This window comes from Schistocerca nitens, chromosome 9 (genome assembly GCF_023898315.1).
Source record: "Schistocerca nitens isolate TAMUIC-IGC-003100 chromosome 9, iqSchNite1.1, whole genome shotgun sequence".
Classification (NCBI taxonomy): Eukaryota; Metazoa; Arthropoda; class Insecta; order Orthoptera; family Acrididae; genus Schistocerca; species Schistocerca nitens.
Genome location: NC_064622.1, coordinates 342,082,099 through 342,105,322, shown reverse-complemented (window position 1 = coordinate 342,105,322; position 23,224 = coordinate 342,082,099). Strand labels below are relative to the sequence as shown.

General features: G+C 38.8%; 1 protein-coding gene across 19 annotated transcripts in view; it reads right to left on the bottom strand.

Moving 5' to 3' along the window:
* Positions 1–14,703: 14,703 nt before the first annotated feature.
* Positions 14,704–23,224, bottom strand: part of LOC126203965 (protein bric-a-brac 1-like) — a 455,035-nt gene continuing 446,514 nt past the window's right edge. For all 19 annotated transcript variants that reach the window (XM_049938366.1, XM_049938371.1, XM_049938364.1 and 16 more), the window contains 4 exons: positions 17,536–17,901; positions 17,351–17,419; positions 16,544–16,625; positions 14,704–16,400 (listed from right to left, as the gene is read on the bottom strand). In XM_049938366.1, coding sequence (XP_049794323.1) covers positions 16,207–16,400; positions 16,544–16,625; positions 17,351–17,419; positions 17,536–17,901 — 711 coding nt within the window. In that variant the 3' untranslated portion in view covers positions 14,704–16,206. The remainder of the gene's footprint in view (positions 16,401–16,543; positions 16,626–17,350; positions 17,420–17,535; positions 17,902–23,224) is intronic.

Genomic DNA, 23,224 nt, shown 5'->3' with positions numbered 1-23,224 from the left:
GGAAACTTTCCAATAGTATACAAGTAGTATTTCTTGAATACTTTCGACATTTCTAATGGACAACTCTCTAGGCTTTTAAAAAATTGCAAGGAAGAAGGTACACCTCACCTTGATGGACGGGGCAAACATCAGAACAAATTCTCTGTACCGGAAGGTCTGATCAATGACGTAAAGGAACACATCAAAAGCTTTCCAGTTTCCGAGAGACATTATGCAAGAAAAGATAATCTCCACAAAAGGTTTTTAAATCCTGAGCTGTGTGTGGCCAAAATGTATGATTTGTACAAAGATAAATGCATATCTCGAATAAAGAAATTGTGGGGGAGCACATCTATCAAAAAATCTTTAACAAAGACTTCAACATGTCATTTCCACCACCATGTAAAGAGAACAAACATCGCCTTAACACTAATGAAAGTGACACCATCTCCTCAATTTCATGTCAACATTATTGATTTAAAGTTCCTGCTCCCAGGTCACTCATACCTGCCCAATGACAGGGATTTTGCCCAGATACAAAAACAAATAAAGAGTTTGTTTTCCCCAGACGATATTTTTGAAACAATTAGGAAAACTGGCAGAAAAAAAATTGTATGCACAGAAATTAAGCATTCTGACTTTTTATCACTGAAACAATTATAAAATGCAGTGTTAAGAAGGAAGCTAAATGAGGAGTATGTTCAATGTAATTGGCTGGAAATAAAATTGACGCATTTTGAGAGGCAGAAGCCATACAAAATGCTCTACAAGGAAAAACTGAATGATGACTGACTTCCACGTGAGAGGGAGACCACACACATATGGCACTATTGTGGTTTCACAACTTTGCCCACACAGGAGAAAAGCGCTGAAAAAGTAAAAGCAGGATATGCTCGATTTGCTCACTTATATTCCAGCTATCAAACATAAGTTATTTCCTTGCTCTACAGACAGAAGAAGAAGAAGGTAATCCTTAGTTTTACAGAATCTAATTTACCTGAAGCATATCTGACTGTGTAGTTCAATTACACAAGTGAATTTAGTAAGGTGTATATTAAAACTGTAATAAAAATTATTTGCAATAAAAGAATTAACAGAGTTATGTACAATGTTCAATTTATTTCATTTCAACAGTGTTACAGCTCCATTACCTCCACTTTTCTGCCTATAATGATGCTGAAGTTAATGATCCAAACAAATAGAAAGATAGGGTCATCTCTAGCAACAAGCCATATACTGAATATTTCTGTTATTTCAACTGCAGATTTTTCAGCACTCATTTAACTTTAGGACTCTGTATCCCAAAATAAAGAGAAATGGACTCTTACTACTATTGAAATAAGCCGTTCATATATAGCAATGGTCCTCAATCTTTTTTGCTCGAGAGCCAATGCTGACATCAAGGGTCAGCACCTTAGGCTGCATATGTACTGATTTTTATTACTAATTCATAACATTTTTAAAAGGACTGTTTTCTGTTTCCTTTTGCTGTCATCCTCAGCATCCGTAACATTGTGATACTGTGATTGCCTGAAGAAGTAATGGTGTTTTTTTTTTCTGTTTGAGTTGATGATTAACTGAATAATAATCATATTTAATTCAAATGCATTGAGCAGTACAAGACATGATCACAAATGTTAATATATTAATTTTTTCTACTCACTGCATTGCGACAACCTCAATTAATTTAATGTTCCTTGCTACAAATAAGTATCACATCTGAAAATGAATTCACGAATCCACGTTACTTGTGTGTCAAAATTTATACCACAGCAGACGATTGGTAAGAACTGCTACACTCATGAGTTGTCAGCACTGGAAAACAAACAGTGAAATATCCCCCTCTCGCATCCTACAACCCTGCAGTGACCACCCTACTTACCCCTCAGTACCTGAGGTAAGCGGCCAACTATCCTTAGCTCATGGCCAAATTCACTAATGTCAATTAAAATTAAGCACATTTAAAAATATTACCATCTCTGGAAGTATTTTTGTTTGTTAGCAGGAAAATACACTCTTAAAGAGCTCTTAACAATAGCAGACATTTTTGGATCCAGATGTTGGTTGCTAGATGCATAATATTATAAAGTACACCTGAGACCCACAGAAATACTCTATTTGGGCTGCAGTTTGACTACACTGATCTATAGATTTTGATGAACGAGTTTGCGAGTATCAAAATATATGACAAATGCCCATATCTTTATACTGCACCGACTTAGCTTGTTAACAACATACGGAAGTTTGGGTCCAGCCTTGAGTCATGCTCAGATAGCCGAATGGTAAGGCGACCACCCACAATATACGGGAAATCCAGGTTTGAGATCCAGCCTGGCACAAATTTTCATTTCGTCATTCCATTATAGAAAATAACATAGGCACTGCAGAATCTTAATATTTTATACTGCCATAGTGTTTCTTTTTTGTCATCAGTCTACTGACTGGTTTGATGCGGCCCGCCTCGAATTCCTTTCCTGTGCTAACCTCTTCATCTCAGAGTAGCACTTGCAACCTACGTCCTCAATTTGCTTGACGTATTTCAATCTCTGTCTTCCTCTACAGTTTTTGCCCTCTACAGCTCCCTCTAGTACCATGGAAGTCATTCCCTCATGTCTTAGCAGATGTCCTATCATCCTGTACCTTCTCCTTATCAGTGTTTTCCACATATTCCTTTCCTCTCCGATTCTGCGTAGAACCTCTTCATTCCTTACCTTATCAGTCCACCTAATTTTCAACATTCGTCTATAGCACCACATCTCAAATGCTTCAATTCTCTTCTGTTCCGGTTTTCCCACAGTCCATGTTTCACTACCATACAATGCTGTACTCCAGATATACATCCTCAGAAATTTCTTCCTCAAATTAAGGCCGGTATTTGATATTAGTTGACTTCTCTTGGCCAGAAATGCCTTTTTTGCCATAGCGAGTCTGCTTTTGATGTCCTCCTTGCTCCGTCCGTCATTGGTTATTTTACTGCCGAGGTAGCAGAATTCCTTAACTTCATTGACTTCGTGACCATCAATCCTGATGTTAAGTTTCTCGCTGTTCTCATTTCTACTACTTCTCATTACCTTCGTCTTTCTCCGATTTACTCTCAAACCATACTGTGTACTCATTAGACTGTTCATTCCGTTCAGCAGATCATTTAATTCTTCTTCACTTTCACTCAGGATAGCAATGTCATCAGCGAATCGTATCATTGATATCCTTTCACCTTATATTTTAATTCCACTCCTGAACCTTTCTTTTATTTCCATCATTGCTTCCTCGATGTACAGATTGAAGAGTAGGGGCGAAAGGCTACAGCCTTGTCTTACATCCTTCTGAATACGAGCACTTCGTTCTTGATCGTCCATTCTTATTATTCCCTCTTGGTTGTTGTACATATTGTATATGACCCGTCTCTCCCTATAGCTTACCCCTACTTTTTTCAGAATCTCAAACAGCTTGCACCATTTTATATTGTCGAACGCTTTTTCCAGGTCGACAAATCCTATGAAAGTGTCTTGATTTTTCTTTAGCCTTGCTTCCATTACTAGCCGTAACATCAGAATTGCCTCTCTCGTCCCTTTACTTTTCCTAAAGCCAAACTGATCGTCACCTAGCGCATTCTCAATTTTCTTTTCCATTCTTCTGTATATTATTCTTGTAAGCAGCTTCGATGCATGAGCTGTTAAGCTGATTGTGCGATAATTCTCGCACTTGTCAGCTCTTGCCGTCTTCGGAATTGTGTGGATGATGCTTTTCCGAAAGTCAGATGGTATATCGCCAGACTCATATATTCTACACACCAACGTCAATAGTCGTTTTGTTGCCACTTCCCCCAATGATGTTAGAAATTCTGATGGAATGTTATCTATCCCTTCTGCCTTATTTGATCGTAAGTCCTCCAAAGCTCTTTTAAATTCTGATTCTAATACTGGATCCCCTATCTCTTCTAAATCGACTCCTGTTTCTTCTTCTATCACATCAGACAAATCTTCACCCTCATAGAGGCTTTCAATGTATTCTTTACACCTATCTGCTCTCTCCTCTGCATTTAACAGTGGAATTCCCATCGCACTCTTAATGTTACCACCGTTGCTTTTAATGTCACCAATGGTTGTTTTGACTTTCCTGTATGCTGAGTCTGTCCTTCCGACAATCATATCTTTTACGATGTCTTCACATTTTTCCTGCAGCCACTTCGTCTTAGATTCCCTGCACTACCTATTTATTTCATTCCTCAGTGACTTGTATTTCTGTATTCCTGATTTTCCCTCAACATGTTTGTACTTCCTCCTTTCATCAATCAACTGAAGTATTTCTTCTGTTACCCATGGTTTCTTCGCAGCTACCTTCTTTGTACCTATGTTTTCCTTCCCAAATTCTGTGATGGCCCTTTTTAGAGATGTCCATTCCTCTTCAACTGTACTGCCTACTGCGCTATTCCTTATTGCTGTATCTATAGCGTTAGAGAACTTCAAACATATCTCGTCATTCCTTAGTACTTCCGTATCCCACTTCTTTGCGTATTGATTCTTCCTGACTAATGTCTTGAACTTCAGCCTACTCTTCATCACTACTATATTTTGTGATCTGAGTCTATATCTGCTCCTGGGTACGCCTTACAATCCAGTATCTGATTTCGGAATCTCTGTCTGACCATGATGTAATCTAATTGAAATCTTCCCGTATCTCCCGGCCTTTTCCAAGTATACCACCTCCTCTTGTGATTCTTCAACAGGGTATTCGCTATTACTAGCTGAAACTTTCCCGTATCTCCCGGCCTTTTCCAAGTATACCTCCTCCTCTTGTGATTCTTCAACAGGGTATTCGCTATTACTAGCTGAAACTTGTTACAGAACTCAATTAGTCTTTCTCCTCTTTCATTCCTCGTCCCAAGCCCATATTCTCCTGTAACCTTTTCTTCTACTCCTTCCCCTACAACTGCATTCCAGTCGCCCATGACTATCAGATTTTCGTCCCCCCTTACATACTGCATTACCCTTTCAATATCCTCATACACTTTCTCTATCTGTTCATCTTCAGCTTGCGACGTCGGCATGTATACCTGAACTATCGTTGTCAGTGTTGGTCTGCTGTCGATTCTGATTAGAACAACCTGGTCACTGAACTGTTCACAGTCACACACCCTCTGCCCTACCTTCCTATTCATAATGAATCCTACACCTGTTATACCATTTTCTGCTGCTGTTGATATTACCCGATACTCATCTGACCGGAAATCCTTGTCTTCCTTCCACTTCACTGACCCCTACCATATCTAGATTGAGCCTTTGCATTTCCCTTTTCAGATTTTCTGCTTTCCCTACCACGTTCAAGCTTCTGACATTCCACGCCCCGACTCCTAGAACGTTATCCTTTTGTTGATTATTCAATCTTTTTCTCATGGTAGCCTCCCCTTGGCAGTCCCCTCCCGGAGATCCGAATGGGGGACTATTCCGGAATCTTTTGCCAATGGAGAGATCATCATGACACTTCTTCAATTACAGGCCACATGTCCTGTGGACACACGTTACGTGTCTTTAATGCAGTGTTTCCATTGCCTTCTGCATCCTCATGTCTTATCATTGCTGATTCTTCCGCCTTTAGGGGCAATTTCCCCACCCCTAGGACAAGAGAGTGCCCTGAACCTCTATCCGCTCCTCCGCCCTCTTTGACAAGGCCGTTGGCAGAATGCGGCTGACTTCTGATGCCGGAAGTCTTCGGCCGCCAATGCTGATTATTTATCAAAATTTAGGCAGTGGCGGGGATCGAACCCGGGACCGAAGACGTTTTGATTACGAATCAAAGACGCTACCCCTAGACCACAGGTCTACAGACACAATCGCATTATTTATTTTGCTGCCAACCTGTTTCAACCCGCAATGGGGTCATCTTCAGGGTAATTTACACCATTTGGTAGTTACCAACCATACACAGGCAGGGTGATGACTCCAGCAAGCGACCAAATGGTGTAAATTGCCCTGAAGATGACCCCCTCGTGGGGTGAAACCCGTTGGCAGCAAAATAAACAATGCGATTGTGACTGTCATTTTGAATAATGGTTATAAGTAAACCAATCGCTGTTATCTCCACACAACTATGATGTCTATTAAAAATAGTAGTAGTAGTAGTAGTAGTAGTAATAATAATAATATAAAAAGAAACAGGACACTGTCTCTAGCTTAGGATGAAAAAAAAAGAGGACATTTCCCATATTTTAAATTACGTAAGAAACAAAATATAAAAATGGTATGTTTGCCAGACATACCAAGATAACGTTGTATAATTTGTAATTAAAATGTCGGAAAGTAAATTTCAACACTGCAATGTTTTACAGATTCTCTCTGTACACTGCACCCACATCAAGGAAAACCTCTCAATGCAAACATTATGATCTGCCACTGCAAAGAACTGCACAATTTTAATTAATTCACTGAACTGTTCTCCACTGCTACACGATTCAAAATGCTGCACCACTACTTCTGGCTTGGTTCAGTGGCTACGTATTATTTTGAACCTGAAAACTGATCAAAACACTTTTCATCATCACAGACAAGGAACGTTAACCTCACAGCTATCTCTGATTTATAAAGCTCAAAACATCGCATCTAAGCCAAATAATCCAATATTTTCACTTTTATCAACACACAGATCAATTGTAAGCAAATAACAAATGATGTAATTCAATAACTGAACCAAAAATATATATAAATTGTTGACAAAAAACCCAAAGATTTTAATTTCTGAAATTAAAAAATACACACATCATCAGAAATTGTAATGATGTACGCAGTGCTACATTAAACATAAAAAATACGGACATACGGTAACCCCCATCAAGTGACAGTAGACCTCAATATTGGACTTATGTTACAACTTGATACCTCTCCCAGTTCCTGAGGAAATATGGTCTTTCCATTTTTACTGACTGATGTATGGAGCCCTAAAACACCATTGAAAGTATGCTGTAGATCCTGTGCTCTGGAAATTTACAAAATGAATAAAATACTAAGTGTCAAAGTATTTTCGACATTAAAGTTGATCTGAAAGAACACTGCTGAAAAACTGATTTTCCTAAGCTGTTTACTGTATGGCAGAGGAAAGCTGCTCACAACATTACATAAATAGAACACTGCACATAACCTTCCTACATTTTTATACTGCTTGTTAATGTTTCTTACTGTGACGATTAACATGGCAAATTTAGTGTGAAACATACATCAGCAAGGCTGAATTCTGCAACTCTTCTGATGAAGGCATTTCAATAAAAATATTGAAAACAGCTAATTTCACAGCAACCCACTGAATTACCTTCATAATACAGGAATACAAGCTGTGGGAGGGAAGGAGAGGAGAGGAGAGGGAGGAAGAGCACAAGCAGTTAGCAGAGCACCTTGCCACCATTCCCATCCCATGTAATTTTGAGTACACTTTTTACTCATTACAAAATGGATATTGAGTATCAAGCATTTATCATTGTTCACAATGTCTCAGCTGTGATCGATCTTCCGTGAAAGTTGTTTGCATTTTTTGCATTCCTCTAATCCAGAGCCAGTAGTTAATATGCACCACCAGTCACTGGCAGTTGTAACACTAATTGACTATTTTGAAAACTGTGATAAAATTTATACAGCTTTCGTGTCACAATCATAAATGGCTTTTCTGATGACGATGGACAAATGCTGACAGTCATTACGCACAGTGGACCTCGCAGCACACTGGAATATTGCTGCAGAACAAGCAGATTCGTAAGTTTCAACATTGTCGTCAGGAGGCTGGCTGAGAGCCTATTTATGGAAAAGCTAAAGCCAGTACTAAATTTAATATGTTTAGTGATGAAATTGCACTATTTTTTGAAAATGTATTCCAAAAACAAAATATACAGTGCACTCAAAAAATTAATTAAGAAGCCAGGGACTCCTTTAGGAACCAGGGACTACTTTAGGAATCAGAATATGCTGCAAGAGGAAATCAGCTATACATTGTGAGCGTATCTTCAAACAATCCTGATGAACATCCAAAACAAAGTTATTGGAAAAGCAAATAATATGTACTTCTTAGACAAAATCAGGCAATTTAAAGTACGTGGAACGCCATAAAAAGTAGACAGTTGTTGCTTCCAATATTATCCTAATCTCAACAATTAATCTAGTGATACACTGCAAGTGATTGCTAAGCTCTTCAATAAACACTATGAAACAGTCACTGAGCAGGAGCACTGCACAATGAGAGGCAACACGATTGCCCAGCATGAATAATTTAGCGTCCAAGATTAGAGCATTGTGCCAGTGTTCAGAACTCTAGTAGTCTGTGAAGCTTCAGACTGACGTTCCCATCATCAAATAGAAGCAATATGATAGTGATACAGTACACCTCAAGATTCATTGCAATTTAATTCATCGTATCATTTCTTTTGAAAAATTATTCAAGCACACAGAAACGGTTGAAATGCAGAGCTTGACATCGGTAGAATTACTATGAAGATGAGCAATTCACACATAAGCTTATGTTTTATGAACGTAAAGAACATGTGTTCGAATCAAACTTGAGTCAATTACAAGAGTAAGTCAATTATTATCCACAAAGTAGTCATAAAATTTTATTGTAATCAAATAGGAAACTTACAAAAACATCATTTTTCTGCCGTCTCCTTGCATTTCAACGCACTTGGTCCATCTTTATACAAACTTCCTTATGCCCTCATTAAAGAAAGTTCCCGGTTGAGCTGCAAGCCAGAAATGCACCGCTTCTTTCACTTTGTCCGAGGCAAATCGACAGTCCCTTAATGCTTATTTGAGTGGACCAAACAAGTGATAGTTTGGAGAGGGGGGAGGGGGGGCCAAGACTGGGACTATATGGAGGATGATCCAGTACTTCAAATTTGAGTTTCTGGAGCATTTCAGCAGTGTGGTCAGCAGTATGCGGATGGGCATTGTCGTGCAACACCACCGCCACACCACACCAAGTCTGCTTCGAATTGCAGGGTTTAGCCTGGCAGTAAGCATCTCATTGTAATGTACACTGTTTATTGTTGTGCCCCTTTCCCCATAATTTTCCAGTACTGGACCTTGTGCATCCCAAAAAACCATAAGCATCAGTTTTAACTACTTCCTGCACAGTGAATTTGGATGTTTCCATTCCATACTCTGCCATTTACTCTCCGGCTTGTAATGATCGATCCATATTTTGTCACCAGTAATGATCCTGTCTAAGTTTTCCCCTTCGTTACCATAGCGATCCAAATGTTTTTTGCAGATGTCCAAGCACGTTTATTTATGCAAATGTGCGAGTTGTTTTGGGACCCATCTTGCACAAACTTGATGAAACCCAAGGCTGTTGTGGATGATTTCGTAGGTGGAACCGTGACTAATTTACAGACGATGTGCCACTTCATCAATAGTTAATCGTGTAAGAGAATATTTCACATGAATGCTCAAGGTTTCTTCATTTATGGCGGTAAGCGGTTGTCCGGCAACCATTTTGGAATTTTTCAATCCATTTGTAGACACTCTTGTGGCAAAACACTGTTCCCTTACTGTACCAAAATTCTTCGATGAATTTCGGCCCCTAAACACCTTCCAACCACAAAAAAAACGGATCACTGACTGTTGCTCTTCTTTGGCGCAAATAGACAGCGGAGCAGCCACGATTAACAACATGGCCATGGTAACGAAACTAACCTAGCAGCTTGAAAATTGCATAGATATAAAAACAAATAAACAAAGCATGTGTTATCAATGTAAAATGACAGTACTACCAAAATAAACAAAAATATAACTAAATTGTGGATAATAACAGACTTACCCTCGTATCATATTTATTGGTGACGTAGTGGCACGCCAAATACCTCACATACCACGAGTCCTTACATAGAGGCAAGATGAATTGGTCAGGGCAGCACAGAATTTTCTTTTGTCAATCATTCAAGAACTAAGGAGAGCTTCCCATTTCCTGGGCTTGGCGAGAACTGTTCTCAGAAGATAGAAGGACCATGGGATCAGCTCCTGTCGTGCTCTTACCAGTCTGTTGAACAAGCCACTGGTAAGCTAGCAATTTTTGAGTTCCTGGGAAGCTGTCAATTGCAGTGAAAACACTTTTTCCAACGAGTGCATAACTGAGTCCACATGCAAAGGTCCTGCTCTTGTTTACCACACAGACGGGTAACGATATGATGCATGCTTCGTGGCCACACACACTAGAAGTGGACACACAAGTGTGAAATGTTGGGGATGGACGTCTTACATGTGTGCAGGAACTGTAGGACATATCCAAGACAAATTCACTTCAGCATGCTATGAACATGTCCTTGAATATGTGAATCATTCCTGGAGCTCGACTTTGGTACCCCGAGGGATGTCTCTCTTATCAATATGATAATCACCCACCACACACTAACATTAGGATTTGTAGCTGGTTTCAAAGGAGGGAGATTATTATTCAGTGCCTTCCACAGTCTTCAAAGTCACCTAATCTCAATCCAATTGTGCATTTATGGACTCTAGAAGACTCTGCATAACAATTAGACAGATCCTCCCATAGGAGCTGTGAATGCCCTACGGGATTTGGGTCATTCTTCATGAGAAAGAATTCCCATGCATGAGGACTTTCTCCACAGACTTGTAAATTCTATGCCTCTAAGGATCCAATCCTTTCTTGATGCCAATAGCATGTTGACAAAATACTGAAGCTATACGTAACCTACTAATCATTTTATTTTATTTTACTGTAAAAGACCTACATAGTTATTAAGCCAATAATATTAATTTCGAAACACAAATCTACTTGCCACTATATCAGTTGTATCTTAATAGATCAGATGAATGTAATCCTCCAAGGAAAATTACTAGTATTTTTTATGGGATGTCAGATGAAGATCACCCTCCAAAGACGATTATTTTTATTGCTATGGGAGGTCAGATGAATATTATCATACAAGGAAGATTATTTTTAGACATCAAATTCACAAACCATAATTAGTTACTTACTGAACGGAATACTGAAGTAGTAAAAAAAGTAAACATAACAAAAGGTAAATGAAGCATAAAATGTCTGTCACGATTTTTTATTTTAAGGGGAGGGGACTTTGGTGAGATTTGAGCCGATACATACTACAGCTACTGGTACAGTAAGCTACCAAGGAGCTACTGATCTCTTCTTTGTAACATAATGGTTGAATAGGCCTATCGTAGTTGAGGAATGCATATTGAACTGGAAACGACAGATACTGGAAGGCACACCCACTCACTAATGTATATCGCACCTAAGGTCTTACAAAAGTATGGAAATTCTCTTAGTTGAAAGCTGTAGAAGCATCAGGATGCACTCGCTGTAATTCCAAATAATTACATCCATTTTTCAATACCTATACTATGGCCATTTGTTTAGTTTGTTTGTTTAAAGCAATCTTACGAAAGACTGTGGATCCTTGGAAAGCCTAAAACTGCACAATTTGTAGCCAATTACAGCTTAAAATATTATCTGTACTGGCCTTTTAGAGAGAGAGAGAGAGAGAGAGAGAGAGAGAGAGAGAGAGAGAGAGAGAATTACTCCAGTTCGATTCGAATGCTTGTCCTTTACGTTCGTAAATCATTAGCCTATCCACCCAGCTACTGAAACAGATCCAAACACACATCGTCATAATAATTCTAGCAACGTGGAGTTTTTATAATTCAATCATTTCTACATGCTCAATGATTTTTCAAAAGAAATGATACGAGTTAAAACACAATGAATGCTGACATATGCTGTATCATAACTATTATATTTCTTCTACTTGACGATGTAAACACCGGGCTGAAGCACCACAGCCCACTAGAGTTGCGAACACTGGCATTTCAGAATTTGTGCATGAGCGATGCTCTGTTCTTGGATTCTAAATTATTCGGACACAATCTTTTTACCTTTCATTGTACATAACATCTATGCGAGGATACCGATATTTGTAAGTGGCAAGCTTAAAACATTTTGATGAAATAATGTCGTCACCTACAACCACCAATAAACTCAACAGTCACTGCCTTATTAAAAAATAAAATTTCACTTGACTGACAATATCTTAGGTTGCTAATCACTGAGCAAGTTCTTTGAAGAAATTTTAAAAAGCCAACCAATAAAGAAATGTCAAGTGCCAGTATCTTGTCAATCACATGAACTATTACCGTATTAGCCGCCTTCTGCCAAGTCTGTACCACCTCATTTACAGCAGTGACAACCTTGGCAAGTAATATTGGTGCCCATTGCATAATTTACATGTAGCACACTTTGCACTGTGATCTACATTGTTAGCTGCTGCCAACGCAATATACGAGGGGGGACCCAAAAATAACCAGAATCTTAATGCTGCACATCGTGTACTTGTAGTAGCAGGCTGTGGCGCCAGAGGGTTGTAGTAGCAGCTCTGCCGAGTCATTCTGTCACGCGGCGTCACCCAACAGTGAGAAGTGCAGTTCTCTGAGTACAGTGCAGACGTGACACGAAGAAATGGCTAGTTCTTACGAACAATGTGCGGCAGTGAAGTTTTGTTTCTTGCTCGGCAAGAACGCAGCAGAAACTGTTGTGATGATTCAGACAGCCATGCTCTTAGTAAAACGCAAGTGTACGAATGGTTTTCTTAGTTTAAAAAGGGAGAAATGGTGGTATAAGATCAGTGCTGTTCTGGTCGACCTTCAACTGCTCGAAGCGAAGACAACATTGACAAAATTCGTGATCCCATCAGTGAAAATCGACACAGGACAATAGACCAACTCGAGAACTTGTCTGGGTTGTCCTGGAGCTCAATTCAGCGCATCTTGACCATCGATTTGGAGATGCGAAGAGTGGCAGCAAAATTTGTGCCGAAGCTTCTTACCAGAGATCAAAGGGATCGTCGCGTTCAAGCCAGTCTCAAAATGAAGGACGCGTTCAAAGACGATCCACAGTTTTTCAGCAAAATCATTACAGGTGATGAGTCATGGTGCTATGGGTACAATCCAGAAAGTAAACAACAGTCATCACAATGGAAGTTACCTGGCTCACCTCGACCAAAAAAAGCTCGACCAGTGAAATCTAATGTGAAAACGATGTTGATTTGTTTTTTTGACATCAAAGGGATCGTACACACTGAATTTGTCCCTGAAAACCAGACAGTAAACCAAAATTCTATTTGGAGGTTATGAAACGACTTCACAGAAGTTTGTCGCGAAAACTTCCGGCTTTGTGGGATTCTAGCGTGTGGCCCCTGCATCACGACAACGCTCCCGCGCACACGGCTCTCAGGGTTTTTGGCATCAATGAAGACGACTACTTTGACCCACGCACCCTGTTTGCCGGATTTAGCACCCTAGGACTTCTTCCTATTCCCAAGGATGAAAAGAGACTTGAGAGGGAAGCGTTTTGCGGATGTGGAAGACGTAAAATGCAATGTCATGAAAGTGCTAGCAGGTATCAAAGAGGACGAATTTAAAAGGTGCTTCAAACACTGGAATGAACATTTGGACAAGTTTATTAATGTTAATGGAGAGTACTTCGAAGGAGATTAAGGTTGTATTGGAAAACAATAGAGTATATGCTTTCTAGAAAGAAATTGCGGTTATTTTTGGGTTCCCCCTCGTATAGCTCGTGCCAAAATAGCAATGCAAGCATGTGATGCATCCACAAGAGCTACCCACTACTATACTACAATTTCTGCAGATGCACTACAAGCCATTTGCTTCCCTGACGATTTCAATGTATGGTCATGGTCAAAGACAAGTTTCTCTTGGAAGCATTTCATCTCCTAATGCTGAAGACATCCTCAAAGGCTGCAAAGGTTTTTTTTAGTTTATTTCTGAACTCAAAGCTCAGCACAAATTAGCCCACAGCCTGATGCCCATAGGACTAATCTGGTCAAGGATGTAAACCATCAGCTGTGAAAGCCTGTATCATATGACGCCAGTAGCGCTGCTGCCATATGAAGCTTTCAGCCACGCACCAGTATCGTGACTCCACCTGTCCAGGGACTTCTCTTGCCAGCGCTTTCTGATGTGTGTTTACAGATTTCTACTATTTTTGCTACTCAAATGGTTTTCACTTCAGAGCAAAGTCCACCTCATAATGGAGTTAATGTCAAAATGCCACTGCTTGCAAACCAAGCACTGTTTATCACTGCAGTTGGGCTGTATCAGCCATTGTTAATGCACTTTAGCAGTCTCAGGGCAAAATAGCAAAGTTTTATTATTTTTACATGAGAAGTTCCACCACAGGGTTCAAGTAAGACTGCAAAAATGATCGGCAACAGCTATCACCATGTGTCAGATCATCCTTCACTGGAGCACAATTCACTGCTGTGGGGCTGCTTTCCATTAAGTGAGGTAGGAGTGGTCCTTTCCCCTCACACTGTTCCTTGGTGTGATCTACGCCTTCCTTTGTTGTACTCTCAGTTTGTGTCAACATCAAAGTGTCTGCACTACACCCATTTACAGTCACCACAAAATCAATCTCTCTCTCTCTCTCTCTCTCTCTCTCTCTCTCTCTCACACACACACACACACACACACACACACACATATATATATATATTCATTAACTGCATGACTTCACTTTATAATCAGATTTCCTCAGAAATTTCAAATGAAGAAATGGAAGGACTTCTCTCAACTAAACTATCGAACTTCACTTATCTGTTTTCAATATTTACATTTATGTTGTCCTAAAATAATGATCATTCTAAAAAGGTTAATATGGATTTTAATCTCCTCCTGATGTGGAAACACAGTTGCATCATGTTCAGTTTTTATTTTTCACTATTTCTACAAAAACATCAAACTCAAATGTAACAACTACACACTTATAACTAATAGTATGGAGGGGAAAATGTCTACTTTGGACAATGCATACTGATCAGTCTGATGAACAAGGTATTCTTTGGGTACATCATTTTTAATACAATAAACTGCCTTACAAATAACGGATGTTTAGAAAAAAGAAATTTTTAATACAGACAACATATATAACATATCATATTGTTCTTCATGACGCAAACCAACTACTACGACAAATTGTGTGCAATCCAATACTGCAATATTTATTTCGGGTTCCTACATCCTAGTTTTGAAAGTGGGAGGCGAGATAAACATACCTCCAGATTGCTGCAATGTAGTGGATCACAAGTTACAGGAAAGAAAATTAACCAGCACATACAAGTAATAAGCTGCTTTTTCTGTACAGGAAGATTACAGAATCACTTCTTTCCCACTTTTATGTAACATTCTGCCCAAAATTTCAAGAATAGGAACATTCAAATGAATATTACAAATTTACATCCTTACAGGTAACCAGTTGTAGCATAGAATTCTACACAGCATGAAACACACATTCATTGAGCACCAAACTTCATTTAAATAATGATGTTTGATGCAAGGCACCACAAAATATGGCTACACCATACTGCCATCATCTGACAACACTTTTTAAACAATCAAGGCAAGTGATTCAACATATTTGAAGACATTTAGGCTCACTAGAAGACAGTTCTGTTGACAACATTTCACAAGACTCTGCTAATGAATGTATTGCCACTGTGTGCCTAAACCACTGGTGTCATCACTTTTGGGCACGGACAGAATGAAATATTGCTAGAAGCAAACCTGTAAAACATTTTGTATCCAATGTATCTAACCTTGTGCAAAATATAAATCATCAATTATAGCTAACCTGCCAATACAAAAAAATAATCTTTCTTAATAGCTCTGTAGTTCACAGTTACTATAAACCAGAATACATCAGCATTACTTTCAGTTTTCAAGGTGTTAAATGTGACTAATTATGAACATCAGATCTTGAACATCAAATTTTAATTTGTGTAATTTACCAATACGTCACAATGAGAACACAAGTTCTGAATGAATTAAATATGTAACCAACATATATCACGTAATGAGACTATGAGTCTTGAATGAATGAAATATGTACTGTTTCTGTGTAGTCATGGACTATCAAATCAATCCAGTGTATGGTTTAAATAAATACAATTAGAAGTATAAAATGCTACCTCATTTCACATAGTTCAGAGACCAGAATACTTTTATGGATGGCCCCAGAACTTCTGCACTACACCCTTCTCTGTGCGTACTTTCTTACACATCAATTATTAAAAAAATGTACCTGTCAAAACTATGTTTTCCACCTTCACAGTCTTTCTGAGTTAAAGGGAAAAAGCCCAAGTCACATAACAATATCACGATTCAGTGGTGCATTAGGAACTGTCAGGAGGACGCAGCAGGCCTAATCTTCACCCGGTGCATCACGAGAATTGACATCATCTCCTCCTGGACTACTGCCAAATGGAGAATCACTTGTGGCTTCTGCAATGTTCTCAGATTTAGCTCCACAGCTGTTGCTCCCTGGCTCAAAAGGATAGTCTTGCATTTCTTGCACATTCGATAGTTCAGTTGCACTAAAATTTTCCGTCTCAATATCTGAAAAAAGGAAGAACAAATTGTTTTTGTTTCATGCTGTACCAAACAGTTGAGAGGAGATAAAACCTTAGTGAAGAGAAGATAAACCATGGATATAAGAGTGTCACGGACAGTAATTAAAGACACACTCCACTTCACCTTACCAGGTTTCTGCTCAGTCACAGGTTCAGTCACTGTCTCTGCTCCTCCACCATCATCTTTGGCTTCAGTAGGTGGTGTAAATTTCTAGAAAAGAAAAATTGTTTATCTATGTAGCTATCCACAGTAAGTAATACTAACTATTTAACAGTATTATTTGACTGATTTGGAAAAACCAATCCTGTGTAATTCTAGTCTTGCCAGTGCATACATGAAGTGCAATATTTGCAAGTCTTAGACTAGAATCAACATTTCTGTTCGAACAAGATAGGTTAAAGGGAAGGGAGAGACAGAAGGGGAGGGTACAGCATAGTAAAGCTCACGCAAAAATGAAGTAGATGGGTAGAAAAAATGGAAAACGCTGTCTGCACACAGCATCCCCTTATTTCAGTTATCTCCTTTTTCCTCTCCGACTAATTTTAAGTTTTGTTACCATAAAGAAACCACAATTATGACAAAATGAGAGCAATTTGTCTTCCCCACACTCACCTCCCAATCATTATCTACTCCTTCCTGGATTCATCTTTTCTTTCTTGTTCTTACATTTACACTTCCCTCTAGGATCACGATCTCCCCTTCCCCTTTCTTCCTGCCTGTCTAGTGAAGCGTGCATACTTTACTACATATATATTGAGTAAATATTTCCATTTTGGAATTTCAGTTACTTATACATGCCACTTTTAAAGCATAAAAAATATGCTAACAATCTATCCCAGGTAACAGCTTACTACAACTGTGGTTCCTTCTTAGTATCGCAACAGTTTAGGGCTACATGTGTGTGACAAATTACATTGCAAACAACTGTTACTTACTTTTTCAACAAATTCTTCATCCATCGAATCATTACTCAAGTCAATATCAATTGGCTCAATTTTCACTTCCTAAACAAGAGAAATAGTAACAATCAGTTGAAGATACAGAATGGAACACACTAGTTTCAGCATTAGACACGAATAACAAGTGGAATTTAATATTTCCTCTAAAGCAACAAACTCACTGGTAGTGGTTCAGATCTCCGCTGCTTTCGTGGAGGGGCAGCTTCAGACATTGGCTGTTCGTGCCGGTAACCTGAGGTGGATGGTATAGAGTTAGGAGGGTTGCGAGCTGGGAGCTGCTGAGGCTGCTGCTGTCTCTGAACTCTTCCCATGGATGATTGTCCTACAGATGAGGTGGAGGATGGGAGAGAGACATGTCGTTGGGGCTGGGGTTGTGGATGTGGCTGAGAATGGCTCTGTAGCTGCTGATGGCGTGGCTGATGTTGATGCTGCTGCTGCTGCTGCTGTAACTGCTGGTGCTGTTGCTGTTGCTGTTGCTGCTGGTGGTGGTGTTGCTGCTGCTGCTGCTGCTGCTGAATGTGCTGTGGCTGTAACATAGGAGAGTGAACTTAATTATAATCTTGGTTCCAGCCCCGAGCTATCTAGAATAATGTGTTTTCTTTACAAATGTTATCGATTGCATTAATCCTTGCAATAACGTATTTTCAATAATGTATACTACTGGGGGAGGGAGTGGCTGTACTTTATGCCTACAACAAAAGATTTAAAAATACAAATTTATTTAATTGTTTTGACTTTCATGAACACATTCTTTACAGAGTCACTGTCTTGAACACACATTTGGTATTTTTCATTTATTTAATCATTTAACTTTCTTTAGTCTTATTATCTTGAGCAATATCACCTCTAAATTGGTAGTGAAAGTCATTACAGAAGTACTGAAGAACAGTTTACTACGATTCAAAAGTATTACAAATATTTTAGGTAATATAGAAATAGTTCACATAACACTTTCTGAGATATCAACCTTTTTTCCAGAATATACTTCACACCTGGAAAATGCTGTCTAACAGTTTTCTTGCTGTGTTTACAACTGTTACAGATAGCTGCTTTATCACTTTGTTGTAGTTTTTTCTTTTTGACTTGCTTTCACTTATACTCAAATGACCAGCTTTAACTCTATGAGCTTCCTTTGTGCCAAAGTTCCACTCTATTTTCCATCCGAGAACACCCTCCGTGGCTGACATCTCAAACTTTTGCAGTCCTACAGCATTGTTGCCTTTTCTTCAAAGTGTGGTTTCATGAGTTGTTGTCTTAGTTCTTGAAGGAAAAGCCATTGTCTATTAGGTTTTTCCTTACTCCAATCCAAGAAGTTGAGTAGAAGTAATGTATTCCAGGAAGTTGAGTAGAAGTAATGTATAACAATATGCCACTGCTATGTTCACAAGGGTAAAGAAAATAATTCAGTGGCCACCTTCTTGTATTCACAGGGGATATAAGAGACAACTGTGATTGGAAATGTCCCACACTAGAATCATTGAATGCAAATTTATTAGAATATAGTTCTATTCTGGAGATAGGCTTCAGTTCTTGATGCGTATGTTTCGTATCAGCTTGTAATGTTCCAAAGAGAGTTAGCTTCTGATTTCTTGATAGATCTTGGCCAAATCAACTGAAGTGTAATATCTGTCTGTGGTGAAATTGCTACCTGAAGTACGTGAAGAAACAACCAGGCATTTCACCACAGCTGCATCTGAATTGTTCCGTGCCATCATTTTTCTTCCCTGCACATGACCCATGCTGATAACATACCTGGTGAGCACATATCTAAGTATTCCATACCTCCCAGATTTTTCCTTCATGAATACGTATTAATGCTTTCCCTGCTGTGGACGTGTATACACATCCTGCTCTGCCGTTCCACAGATGCTATGGACATGTGTCTACACTGCCACTTTTTTTTTCCTATAGAGCTATTGACATCTGTATGCTTTCTGAACCACCAACCTCTCACTACTGCAGACAAGGAAGTTCCAGAACTCTGAGACTAAAAACATTTTGAGTGCTTATCATACAACATATGCGCTTTGTGTGCTATCATTTGAAAAAAAGAAGAAGAAGAAGAAGAAGAAGAAGAAGAAGAAGAAAACACTCATTTCAGTATCTTGAACTGTTTACTGGTATGACCACACAATTCTCAATTCACAGGGACAGAAATGTGCATGTGATGCAAAACCGCCTGTCAGATATAAAAATCAGTAACTCGAGAACAAAATGAGATATCATTGTGCGCACAATTTTAAATAAAATTTAGAGACCTTATTTACATTTCATATATTGCAAAGTGCGAGATAAAATCAACCATATACGAAGTTTATGCAATGTGATTTTACTTCTGCAAATTCTTTAAAATAGAGTGCAATGTTTTACTTTACTTGATGCAGCACAGTAACTATGACGAACAGCGAAAAGAACCCAGTCCTTGATCAAGCAGACACATCAAGACAGCTGAAAAATTTGATTTTTGCAAATCTTGCTAATAGGTTTATTAAAATCAGTGGTAAGCATTTCACAGCATTCAGATCTTCATCTATCAGCACAAGCATTAGCATTTGGCAAGCAGTACAGCAATAGCGAAGCCCCACTCAGCATGAAATTTAAATAGCTCATATGTAGCAGCTGAAGGGTTAAGGGGGCACCTACCATGGAACAATGACATTTCATCAGTAACAGATTGCATCCCAGCAAAATATCTTGGCAGTAATTCATTCAACTGATCAAATACTTCTCATATTGTAGCAAACTCATCATATTACCTGTCCTTATTTCTCACTCTTTCTCCACATTTTGAGCTACCCACAGTATAATGCGACATGGTTTCGATGTATGAACTTTTCCAGTGATTGTAATGAATTTGTCACTAACCTCAACATCTGGGTCATGATCAGTTCCGCTGGGTCGCCAGAGATCATCTTCAGAGTCAGCTATAGTCCACCACTGTCAATATCCTCGCACACAAGAGATTCCTCTCCAGCTTCAATCACCACTTCATCAGTATCATCAAATTCATTTCATCTATCATCAAATTCAATTTCAGAATCTGTAGACTCTTCTAAAATCTGTACTATTTCTCTCTCAGTAAGAGAACATCAGTACATTTTCAATCACAGTTGTATCTTAACACTGGACAAAATTCCACTGAATAAGAAAGAACAAACAAACAACCAGAAACTGAATAGAAAGGGAACATTGAGACCAATATTGCCATCTGCATTGAGAAATTTGATGTCCAGGTGTTGTATATTTCTACAGTGCTATTACTTACAGAATAAGACATTTGTTGTCCAAAGCCACATGAACTATGGGGGAGGATTGACACTTTATGATTGCTTCCATTATACTTATCTTCAGATTATCTTTGAGTGGATAAACATAAAGTAACTGTAGAATCTGGTAGAAGAATTCATTAAAAACAAAAAATATTTTTCTCAGAATTTTATATTATAAAATGCACTACCAAATTACAATGTTTATGAAAGGTGGATACAAAACAATGTACCCCCCCCCCCCTTTGGTACTGCAGGGGTTAAAAGGGAAATTCACTCAAGAAAACTGTAAGATCATTAAAGATAACTGCTAACCAGTGCTTACTTTCACTAAGGGAAATGTCAGTACTGCCGACAGACACCTATAAATGTACTTACACTATCCTTATTTTCAAACCTAATAGTTCTTTCCATGGGAAGAAGAAAGGGATATCTTACAGAAGATTGGAAATAACAGATAGGTAACTCAAGAGTCCCCAGGATGGCAGGCAACCTCTTGTTGTGTCCTTTTTAACTTTTCCCAAATAATGCCTATCTCCTCCATGAGGAAGGAAGAATTTGGCTCCTGAAGGCAAATGTAAAATCACACATTGAAATATAACTAACGAAATTAGTGTGTCACAGGAACAACAAAACAGTAGAAAAAAGATGCAGATAAGTAATTTATAGAGTGAGGGCAAAGTATGCAGAGCTGCCAGAAATATCACCACGGAAAGAAAGTAAACAAACTGTCAGGGAATAATTATTTACCCCACCTATTTCCCTTAGCTGTGGGCGAACAACACTACAATAACTTCTTACAAATATGATTAGTTGCTGCATAATCCATTACCTATGTAGTATCGTTCAATAGTGAAACTCATTAAGCAGACTTAATTACTAGGGTACTGCAACATTCATATTTTGCAATAAATGCGAGTTTTGCCTCAAAATGAAAATTACCTAATAAATACTATTTCATAGTGAATACTACCGAGATTAAGCTTTATTTTCTACACAAATATTTAAAATTTGACCAACTTTTGTTTACTGGTATTGCACATCATCTAACGAAGCCAAATTTGGAAAGATAAGTCGTAAGAAGCATAAGAACGTGTTCGCAAAATAAAAAGCAAACTCACACAACAACGTATGAGTGCATTGATGCTATTGCTGCACCAATTGTGTGTGGCTGAAGGGTCAAGTCTGCGTAAAACACATGCTGCGTAATGCTAAGTACTTAGTCATGGGACCTAGCACCCTACAGAAACACAAAAAAAAATTTTTTTTGCCTGCTGGCTTTCAAAAGTTGGTAAATGCGGACACTTTAATGTGGCAGTTTCAGGTGATGCATTTTTAGAGCTGTAACTGCATCGAATACCAATAGAGATCAGGTCGTTAAATTATCTCGTTTATGACACTGCCCACCTCAGTAATTGCGCGGTAGCCACTATCAAATGCTTCGTGTTGTGCACTCCAATGTTTTCCTCTTCATTTTCAAGTAAGTAAGGAGATTTACCATAGTGCATCACAGAGTTGGATTACAAACTTCACAACACCAGAAGGAACTGGGTATCCCATCACCATGTGACAATTCTGCATTTGCAGAAACAAGAAACATGGATGCACGTTTGCTGTCCAATCAGCAACAAAATCTGTGCTGCCAAAATCGTTGAGACAAGTTATCAAATCTGTCATCATATCTATATAACCAAAATACGTAAAAGAAAACAGGATGTTGAGTAAACTGAAGTGTTAGGAATAATCCAGAAATACAATGAAACCCCACTTTCACAGTTTTCAAGGGATTTAAAAAAATAGTGTAAAATGTCAATTCTGGGAAATAACATTTTAAGCTGTACAGGATACTCTCTAGCATTTTCGCACTTTATGTATGATATATGTACACAACAAGCATTAAAAGACTTGTCAAGGACTTGTTAGATAATAACGCTCTTCCTTCTTTCACCTTCCCACAACCTCATGATGCTGCACCTGTTGGCATGCTAGGCCCTACACACTCCGCCAGATAATGTTCCTCTCTGACGGCCCTCCCCCACTCTTACACTACTATCTGTTCCCCTTCCCACCTCCAGATTGCTGCTTCCATACATGTGATAGCCGCATTCTGGCCCGAGCTGCAAGAGTTGATGGTCATGTGCGAGTAAGGTGTGCTTGCTTGTGTGTATGAATGGTGGCTGATGAAGGCTGGGGCCAAAAGCTTTTTTCAGTGTCTTTTAATTGTGCCTGTCTGTGATTTAATGTGTCTCCTTTATGGTAAGGAGAATCTATGTTTTCCTACACTGTTGATATTCCCACCTGGAGTTTCCATTTTTTGATACATGCAGGATATAAGATATGTCTAAGACAAATGTGCCAGTAATATTTTAATAATGGCACCAATGGATGGTCTTCTGGATCCAAAAATTTTCTAAGTGGCTGGTCCTCAAAATGTTAAGTTTTGAATGACAACCAAATACTCCATTATTTAATAAATTCATGGCACATGCACTTTTTAACTGAAGTCATACTGCATGATAGGAAATTTACTTTGAAAGTAATGCTTCTCAACCCCCCATTCGCAATATTTTCCAGTCATCTGTTA